This window comes from Notamacropus eugenii, chromosome 2, assembly GCF_028372415.1.
Source record: "Notamacropus eugenii isolate mMacEug1 chromosome 2, mMacEug1.pri_v2, whole genome shotgun sequence".
NCBI lineage: Eukaryota > Metazoa > Chordata > Mammalia > Diprotodontia > Macropodidae > Notamacropus > Notamacropus eugenii.
In genome coordinates this window covers 307184109-307194443 of record NC_092873.1, presented here as the reverse complement: position 1 = coordinate 307194443, position 10335 = coordinate 307184109, and the positions used below count along the sequence as shown (strand labels likewise).

General features: G+C 41.3%; 1 protein-coding gene across 1 annotated transcript; it reads left to right on the top strand.

The window, feature by feature from the left end:
• The first annotated feature begins 3889 nt into the window (after nt 1-3889).
• On the top strand, nt 3890-8183 carry LOC140523005 (protein Wfdc21-like). The gene is made up of 3 exons (XM_072638115.1): nt 3890-4093; nt 6441-6541; nt 8047-8183. Exons 1-2 carry the CDS (start codon nt 4000-4002, stop codon nt 6533-6535), a joined length of 189 nt encoding a protein of 62 aa, XP_072494216.1. The 5' UTR covers nt 3890-3999; the 3' UTR covers nt 6536-6541; nt 8047-8183.
• The last annotated feature ends 2152 nt before the right edge of the window (nt 8184-10335 follow it).

Genomic DNA, 10335 nt, shown 5'->3' with positions numbered 1-10335 from the left:
AGTTGTTAAGGAAGAGGGTAACAGCACATGCAGAGAGGTTCACAGGGTCATTGAGAGCTGAAAGGGACTTCAGAGGTCCCTAACCCAACTCCCCTTACTTTGCAAATGAGGAAATGGGTCCAAAGAAGTTAAGACTCACTTAAAGTCCAACAGGTATTAAGTTGCAGAGGCACAATTTGACCCCAAGATCACTGACTCCAAATCTATGACTCTTTTTAGTGCCTCAAGAGGAGGAGGAAGGTTAAAAATGTAAAGATTTTGGTAACTTTTGAGAGAGCAAGCTCAGTAAAGCAGTGGTACGAAAAGTCAGACTGCAAGGAGTCATAGAGTGAGTGGATAGTGAGGAAATAAAAGCAGACAATATGGATGAATTGTCTAGGATGATGGCAATAAAATGAAGGACAGATAGAGGATGATACCTTGAGGGGACAAAAGGGTCAAGTGGAGGCTTTGGTTTAAGGATAGGGGAGACCTGGGTATGTGGAAAAGGCATCTAGCAGATAGTAGGTTGAAGAAGATTAGAGGATTCCAAACAGCAAAGGATCCAAGGCACAAATAGAAAGGTTGGCCAATAGGAGGGTCCCTCCCCTTCAGAGCCTGGAACAAACTTGTTGAAGAACAGTTCAAGATGTAAAAGGAACTCAGAATAAATGGGCCCAGTTTTCTCACTAAGGGTGTGTTTCTGCTGATGAAAAGTTGCAAGACCAGCTTTGGGAGCTTTGTCAGAGAAGAAATATTTTGGTAGAGCCACCAGGAAGCATGTGAGATGGCCAAGGAGGGAATAAAAAGATTCCCATGCTGCAATGAAGGTCCCGTCATGGCTTTGTAATATCAATGTATCCAGCAGAACCATGCAATATCTTCAAATGATTTTCAATTGAGGGTGGATGGTGCCTATGACCCAGGGATGAAGAAAAACCTGTCAGGAAAGTAGGACAAAGAGACAAATGGGTCAAGAGTAGAAGAACGGGTTAACCACAGGATCAGTACTTTAAAAAAAAAGAAAAGACCAAAATAAAGGTGTTAGACTGGGTGAATAGGAAAGGATAGAAGGACTAGAAGTCACAATGAGAATGAAAACTAGGTTTAAGAGAAGTGAAGCAGAAGGAGGAATGAAAAGATGAGATTATAATCAGAGAGAAGAATTTCAAAGTTTTTATCTGGGGAGGTGGTAAGATCTAAAGTATGATCATGCCTATGGATAGTCATGGTGTAGTAAATCTATAGGTCATGGGAACTGAGGAGGCTGATCAAGTGAGAGACCAAGGTATCTGTAAATTCTCAACTCTGGGGGTTAGGGTGGAAATAAAGGCTGTAAGCCAGGTAAAAAACTCTGAAAAAAAGGAGATAAGTGATCTATAGAGGTCATAGAAACAAGCACATAGATAGAGTTTTATAGATGGATGGAATGTCCTTCAGAGGGCAGGTAGGTATGGAAATAGCAATGAGGCACCCAAAGTATCTTGACTTTTCCTGGCCCAGTATGATGTGTAGGACATGAGAGAAGGAACAGCTTGCAACTGGAAAGTAAGGCAAAGCCTCTACTAGGAAAACCAGTTTTCTGTAAATTCAAGAAAATGGAAAAAGTCCAAGAGAAAGAGATCTAGGAGGAGAGTTTGTTCATGAGAGGACAATGATCCTGGATGCCAAAGTGATTTGGAGGAAGGAATAGGCAAAAGAAGATAGAGATTTGAAGATGGGCACAGTCAATAAGGAAGAGGATAACACTACATCGAGAGAGGTTCACAGTCATTTAGAGCTTAAAGGGACCTCAGAGGTCCCTAACCTAACTCCTCGTATTTTGCAAATGAAGAAAGAGCCCAAAGAAGTTAAGACTCATTTAAAGTCCAACAGGTATTAAGTTGCAGAGACACAATTTGACCCCAAGGTCACTGACTCCAAACCTATGACTCTTCATTGCCTCATGAGGAGGAGAAAGGTTGACAGTGACTTTGAATCAGAGGCACTAGGAAATGCAAGATCACAACAGCTAAACTGCCATTTTATTATCATTGTAACTATAGTCAAAACACATTATACTTGACTAGTAAATCTACATTTTATGTAATGGAAATGCCATCAAAGTGTAGTTAATTTGAAATGAATTAGATTGTAATTGGAGTTCTTATGCACAAGGAAATGAAAATTTGCCAGCCATGGCATACTCCAGGGTCCCATGATGATAGAGAGTAACATTAGTCTAGAGTCCTAGAATAGAAGCAAATAAAATCGATGGAGCAGATTCTCAGGGAAGTTTCATAGATCAGGGAAGGCAGAAGAAGGCCAAGGTACAAGGGGTTCTAAAGTAGCAGAATAAAATATTAAAGTGGCTGACCATAGGATTGACTTTGGTTTCTAGGAGGTGAAAGGACAAGTGTTGTGTTTGTCCTTTGTTGCCAAAGAAGACTATGCCATCACAGAAATGATGACATGACTTGCACTTGACTTTGTTTTGAGTGAGGGAAGGCTGTGCAAGGTCACCAGCCTTACTTCTCCTGAGCCATCTGGATCCAGTGACCAGATATTCCTCATGATGACTGCAGATGACCCAGGATTCACTGGGAGACCTTGGCCCAGTGGCCAAGTACTGGCCTTGGCTCAGGTACTCACATAGGGTGAGGTAATGCCCATTCATTGAATAGGCATGTTTTTAAAAGTAGCTGGGGTATGGCCCCTTTAATGAGGCCAAGAAAAAGAAAGACATCAGGCTGGGAGGGAAACAGCAACAGTTATTATTGATAATCACTCTAAAGCCAGGAGGGTCCAGAAGAGCCCTTAAGCAGGAGACAGGGGCCCCTTGTGTCTGAGCTTCACAGTGAGTAGGCTCAAGATTCAATAGGAAGTATGAAGCCTCAATTCAGGTAGTATTCTCACCCTCAAAAGCACTTTGGGGCATCCAGTGGGTTTTAGGGAGGGGAGACCCATACTAAGTCTCACTCTAGGTGGTCTTCTGGCCCTTGGTATCTCTGCTGGGTTTTCAGCATTATTTACAAAAGGGAGGGAAGAAGCGACCTTAAAAACATCTAATCCAACTCCTTCATTTTGTAGAAGAGGAAATTGAGGTGCAAAGTGGGGGATGAGACTTGCCCAAGTCATGGATTGGTGGAAGAGGTGGGATTCAAACCTAAGTGCTTTCAACTTCAAATCACAGTTTTTTGCTTTGGTAACATATGACAAGTCACACAGAGGTGAAATACCTCTCAATCTTCCAGGAATGTTTATATTTTAAAATAGGAGGCTTATTGACTTTATGCCTAAAATTCAGTCCTTTCTCATTTCTGTTGATTAGAATCCTTAGTTTCCTTCAAGATTTAGCTTATTCCCTACTCTCCACCCCTCCATTAGTACTCTTTCCCTCCTAAAATTCCCATGCATAGATTTATCTCCTTATTTATAGAATGTAAGCCCCTCAAGAGCAGGGGCTGTTTGTTTTTTCTTGTATCTGTGAAGCCTTGAACTTGGTAGGTGCTGAATACATGCTCATTGGATTGAGTTGGATTAAAATGGATTACGAATGTCTTACTGGTGGAATTTCAAATAATGTAGAAAAGTGGAGAATTTCAGGCCTTATAGAAGATGTTTGGGGGCAGGTGGGACTGTCCAAATCTAGATCACTTGCTTACTCTATACCTTATGTTAAACCTGAGTTGTAACTGATTTCTTAGAAGAGCTTCTGTCAGGAGAGGGTGAGAATGGAAAAAGGAACAGTTAGTAACTTTTCTTTGTTCTGTCATTCCCTGGCTTCCTTTTTCTTTTCTTTTTCTTTCTTTCCTTTGGCTGGCTTTCTTGGCTCAAAGAGCTTGTTTTCATCACACAATATTTACACATGGATCTGGCAACACAAATTGTACTTTCCAGAAGTGTCAGCTTACTGGCAGGGTAATTCTTTCAGGTAACTATGTCCTGCCTTGGACCTGTCTTTTTATGAGGTTCAGCAAAAAGATATAAATACCAGCTCTGCCCTTACTTCCCTGCTAACTGAAGACTTTGGCATCCAGCATGAAGTTGTCTATTGGCCTCGTCTTCCTCCTGGCACTCCTTGCCTTCAGCATGGACCACCTAGAAGCTAGAAAGACCAGGCATTCACCCATCGGTAAGTCAGGGAAAAAGATACCTTTAAAGAAGGCAACCAGAAAGAAGGAAAATGGAAGCCCAAGGCAGGGAATCCTAAGATATCTTACACATGGAGACACCAGGGACTTCTTCTGTGAAGTATGAAGTGAAAGGGCTGCACTTGAGGACCTAGAGGTTCCCCACCCCTGCACTCCAACACCTTCCTTTTCACATCAAACTTTCCCTAGACTGTCACCCTTTGTGATTTCCTTTTGAGCTGTCTCAAGAGAAGTATCCTGACTTTCTAAAGATTACAGGTTCTACACAGGAAAGAGTTTTATTAATCATCTAATCCTAAGGTTCTTGATCATCTAGTCCTGGGATCCATGAATTGGTTTTTCTAATAGGCTGATGATTTTTATCCCAATGCAAGTGTTTTCCTTTGTAAATCTATGTATTTTGTTTTACGCTTTTAAAACTATTATTCTGAGAAAGGGTCCATAGATTTCTTCAGACTCTTTAGGGGGTCCACAGCACAAAAAAAGGTAAAGAATCCCTGATCTAATCTAACTCTCCTTTGACAGCTGAAGAAATCAAGACTCAAAAGAGTTTATGTGCTTTTCCCAAGGTCACACAAGTAGAACCAAGATTTGAATTCAGTTTCTCCACTCAACATAGAAAGAAATTGAAGGTCATTCCAGCTGTAGTTTGATGATGCTTTCATCCTGTCTTTTTCTGCCTTCAACCTCTTCCCCTCCTATCTCTTCCAACAACCATCCCTTCTCTTGTAACTCCAATCTTTTCCTCTCCATCTATTTGGATATGTCTCTTAAATTTAAAGCAAATATGTAAGCCAAAGCTTCCCACAAAAGCTTAGAGACATAGGATCTGCTTTCCTATCTCTTTATTTCACTGCCAGACTTATAGAAAGAATAGTCTCACTGCATCCTCACTGCATTCCTTACAGAGTGGGCCTTATACCATTCTGCTAAAACTGTTCTCCCAAAGGTCAACAATAACATTCCTAATCACCAAATTTAAATGCTTTCTCCCCAAGTCCTCATCCTCCTTGACTTTTCCACAATGTTTGACAATGCTAATCACTTCCTTTTTGAAACCTCTCCCTTGGCTTCCATAAAATGACACTGGCTTCATTTTCTATCTTCCCTCCCCCACCATGATATAGACACTCCCCATATTTCTGTGATTGGCTTTTTGGATATTCCTCTACATTCTCTCCTTCATGATCCTGTCCTTTCTTATAGCTTCTAGGATCACTTCAACATACACGGTTCCCTAATCTATATCTCCAGTTTTGGTCTATTTTTCAAATTCCAGAATTTTCAACTGTGTTACACACATATACACATACACCACCACCACCACCACCATCACCTATAACAACTTATTATTCATTAACAGCTCTGACCAAAGAGCTGATACCAGCAAATATACAGGAAGATGTAAAAATTTTTGATGGTCTTAGGATCTTGGATCATAGATTTGGAGCTGGAATGAACTTTCATTTTTTAAAAAAGTCTTATTTGTATTGATGGAGTTTGTTTTTACATCATATTTATTTCCCAATCCATCCTCCCCTTATTCATGGAGGCATATCCTTGTAACAAAGATTTAAAAATAGGAAAGAAAAATCAGTTCAGCAAAATTAATTAATACACAATAATTAATTAATACATGTCAAAACATACTCCAAACTTGTATGCCTTCCCTCCCTCCCAATCTCTGCAAAAAAGAGAGGGAGGTACATTTTCTCATTTTTTCCAGGACCAAAGTTGGTCATTATAATCATACAACATTCAGTTTCTCTATCCTTTTTTTGTTGTTTCTCTTACATTGTTGTAGTCATGTGCTCTGTTCCCTAGATGCTACTTTCTTCATATTCTATTAGTTCATACAAGTCTTTCCAGGCCTCTCTGAATCCTTTATATTGATCACTTCTTACATCTCAATGATTCCATTACATCCATGTGCCTTGATTTATTTAGCCATTCCCCAACCAACTCCTTCATTTACTAAAACGGAAACTGAGACCCAGAGAGGTTGTGACTTGGCCAAGATCATCCAGGCCCTCTGATTCCAGAAGTAATGTTTTATTCTCTGTATCAAACAACCTCTCATCTTGTTTCCTTTCCTCCTGATAGTTATTTAAAACACTGGGCCAGGGGCAGCAGTGCCACCAGGAGCCAGACTAAAGTATCATTGGGAAATATTTAACAAAACAAAAATACAGCAGAACATAAATAATGCCAGCCTGTGGTTTTCTAAGTCAATATGCTACCTTCAGAGATACTTATGCATAACTGGTCTTGCTTGCTGTTACCTACAATATGGTAATTTTTCTTCCTTTGGCTCTTTTCTAATGTTAGGTATTTGTGTAGAGCTCTGTAGTGGAGACCAGGACTGTCCAGGTAGAGGACGCTGCGTCAGCAATGGATGTGGTCATGTCTGCTCACACGGTTAGGTTTAGGTAAGAGGACCAAGTCAATTCCCTGCCCCCTTCCCACAGTTCATTACATTGACTTAACATTGACTTTCCTGAACAATCTGGTAACCATTGAAGACAAAAGCCTCACTGTAACTCTGAGTATGTTTTCCATCTTGGAGGTCTCCTCATCACACTCTCACCTCCCCCCACCGCCATTGCCCCTCCCAAGGGAAACGTTGGCATTAACGGGAATTCTGAATTTCTCTAATGTTCCATTTATTCCATCTTCCTTCTGTCGAATGACCAGGAAGTACAAGCCATAGAATAACAATAATTTAAAAAATACCAAAAAGCCCAAGTGCTTCTTTTCTCCTCAGTTAGGAAGTGTTTTATCCTAGCACTTTCATCCAAGTACGTCCATAGACGTGGAGGAAGCTTTGAGGTCATTGAATCAATCCCTCTCATTTTCCAGAGAAGAAAACTGGGCCCAGAAACAGGAAGGGATTTGGTCAGTGTCCCATAGCTAGTAAGGGGCAGAGCCAAGGAGGAGGCAATGGGACATAGTGAAATGATCATTGGCTCTGGACTCAGAGAATCTGGGTTCAAACCCTATCTCTGATGCTTTCTGTCATAGGGCAAGTCACCTAATTTCCACTGGGGTCACATTCCTTGTCTGTAAAATGAGGATGTCCCTTCCGGCTCTTGATCTGTGGTTTTATAAACTAGACAGAGTTTAAGGTCCCTTCCAATTCTAGATTAATGGCCCAATGATCTGAACCAGGGTTCCTAGTGGGTTAATCTCCTGATCTTATCAGACAGGAATCTTGACTCTGAAACTGGAGCTAGTCACTTAACTAGCTTTGTGACCTTGGTCTGGATAGTTATCCTCACTAAACCCAAGCTTTTCATCTGTAAAATGAAATAAGAATACTTGTCGTACCAGATTCACAGGGTGTTCGTATTTGTAAAATGCTTTGCAAATCTTAGAAAGACTGTATGAATATCAGGTATTTTGTTTTATTATCTCCCACTGCCTTGCTCTAGAGATATGTATCTGCGTTAGTATGTTTTATGTTTATAAGCACATCAGGGACAGGCATTGCATCTTTCAGTTGGGGTTTATATAACACCTAAAGCATGAGGTTAACTGGTCGGTGATGAAAGTAAAAGATTTAGGAAGCTGAGATGTGGAAGCTTAGGCTACTCCACTTATGCCTGGCTTTCATTCCCAGCTGACTTCCTTGGGTATCTATGACATATGGTTACTGTAGAAAGGGGCTAATTGGATCAAAAAAATAATCATCCACACAAAGGAGGGACTTTCCGGCATGGTCCACATGGACCAGGGAGGCCCTAGAGAACACTTGAAGTTGTTCTGGGCAAGGGAGACCAAGGTTCCTCCAGTACTCCTGTCACATGTTTCTACCAATATGGCAGCTGAGGACATTGGAAAGCAATGAGACAGGACAGGGCAACTGTAGGATCACTCAGTGTGTGAGATCTTTGCTTTAATTTTGTTTTCATTTTTTATTTTTTTCATTTACCAGAATCCACTAAAGAAGAACCCACTCAAGAAAAGTCTGCTGGGAGTTGTCCATATGTTGCTGGAGTTCTTACCTTAGAGTTCTTACCTTACCTGATAGATTTTGGAACTTTATGGTGGGTGGGGAAGTGGGCAGGAAGGGTGGAGAGGGTGGGGTGGACAGGAGGTGAAAGCTCTGTGTACTGTGGAGAGAAAGGGGAGGTGTGGGTTCTCAAAAGCCCTTTCCTTCTTAATAAACCATTAGCATTGCAAGAACGCTGACCATAGGGTTATTCCTTAAGAGGTTTGGTACGATTCCCTAGTTTAAGCTAATGAACCTTAAATTTTGTTTGCCAAGATTTCAAGATTGTGATATAGGCATCAAAAGGTCTTATTACTCAAATTAACTCTAGCCACCCCCTACCCCCTCCGTCCTTGCATCAACTAGTTCTCTAGACCCAGAGCACAGCAAGGAAACCACTTCCTCCTTGTAAAAATAGGTAAGAGGTACTGTGACCAGGTCCCTTTTAGCAATCAAGACCCTGGAAGCATGTCTATGACTGAGGGAGTACTCCTTCCATTGTTGCTTTCCAGGGTTCATATTTTATCTAGTTTTGGAGTATGGTTTATTCAATCTCTCAGGCTAAGACTCCATCCTAATAGCCACACCCATTCCTTCCCCTCCTAGTATACTGTGCCAGTTATCTCTGACCAAAGACTTAACTAAGCAAGCGACTTCATTACATTAAATAAACACATAGTCAAAGTAGAATCTTTAATTACACATAACATAAATTATATATCCCATTCAATCTCCAGCCACAACTCCAGGTTCTATTAGGCTGTAGTTTGTTTATTCTCTCTCTCTCTGTCTCTGTCTTTTTGTGTCTCTGTCTTCCTCTCTCTCTCTTCTCTTTCTTCTTCCTTTCTCTTTTTCCTCTCTCTCTCTCTCTCTCTCTCTCTCTCTCTCTCTCTCTCTCTCTCTCTCTCTCTCTCTCTCTCTCTCATACACACACACACACACACACACACACACACACAGAACCTCTCTCTCTCTCTCTAGCTAGATACATATGGCACTAACTCACAATTATCTGTCTTCATTGAGATTAGAAAATGTTGTGGAAGCCTTCAGTGATTTTCCTGGACCCTGATTCATTGACAAAGGGGAACACAGGAAAACTCTCTTAAATCCTAAAATGCTCTGGTCCACTGGGGTCTGAACCATGCAACTCCCAGCCCTGAAACCCTGCTAAAATGCCGCAGAAGCAAGGAACTTCTTGCAAACTTGACCAACATAAATCGAATGCCACCAATGTAGAGGGACAGATGCCTCAACTGCCACTGGGTCCCGCTTGGTTCCTGTCTATTTCACCTTCAGCCTCTTATGTTTTCTACATGAATGTTCTCGTAAGTCCATCAAACAAATCTGATTCCCCCAGGAAGGAACATTATCAATAACCTTGAACAACATTCCAATTGAGGAATGTAGTCCCCACCATCACCCCTCCTCCCCTGCAAGCTCTGCCCCCTCTCTCTCCCCTTCCCCCAGTAAATATATCTACTCAGGTCTTATAGATTAGGTTTCAAAGGATGAAGAAAAACCACATCAATCATCACTTCTTTCCCACAATAATTTTGCCATTCACAGACAATATTATACTGAACTGTAATCTAGGAAGATCACAGATTAAGTGTACCCACAATGTCTTACTCTGACCAGGCAGAGCTGCATAATATTGCCCATGATGATAAAGTTTATTATTAGAAAACTGGGTTACTGAAGTATAAAGAACTAGAAATCCTCCCACGCTTTGTGGGGTCTTTCCTGTTTTTAAAATGCAATATGATATGACTCAGTGTTGATGAAGATGCACGATCATGGAAGGAAAGAGATATCCCCACCTATTACCCCCACTCTCCAGCTGCCTGTGGGTTCTGACTTCCACCCTAAGGGAAACGACTATGATGCAAGCATTACCCTCTATCTGCTTGATGCAGTGAAGACATCTGCCCACTCTCTTAGCAGTGCTGAAAAAGTACCTGGGTCTCAGGCCCTCATCCAGCCTGCTAGTAAAATTGTAAGCATTGCATTTGGAAACCTACCTTTGGATTCCAATGCAGAAGGATTCCTGAACTGAGACTTGGTATTAGAAACCATAATTTCTGCCCCTTCCATGTTGCCTCACCTGGTTCTTAGTCCTCAGGGACCCCTGCACATACACCAAATCATCATCACAGCATGGTGGCCCTCCCATATTCATTTGTCTTTGCCCCATCTGACAATCCACTGAAAAGTAACATGAGGAACTAG

What these genes read in the sequence shown, in the direction of transcription:
- LOC140523005 (XM_072638115.1), top strand. Translation starts at nt 4,000, where the DNA reads ATGAAGTTGTCTATTGGCCTCGTCTTCCTCCTGGCACTCCTTGCCTTC. An exon ending in GACCAGGCATTCACCCATCG is followed by an intron (nt 4,094 to 6,440) that starts GTAAGTCAGGGA and finishes TTCTAATGTTAG; the next exon opens with GTATTTGTGTAGAGCTCTGT.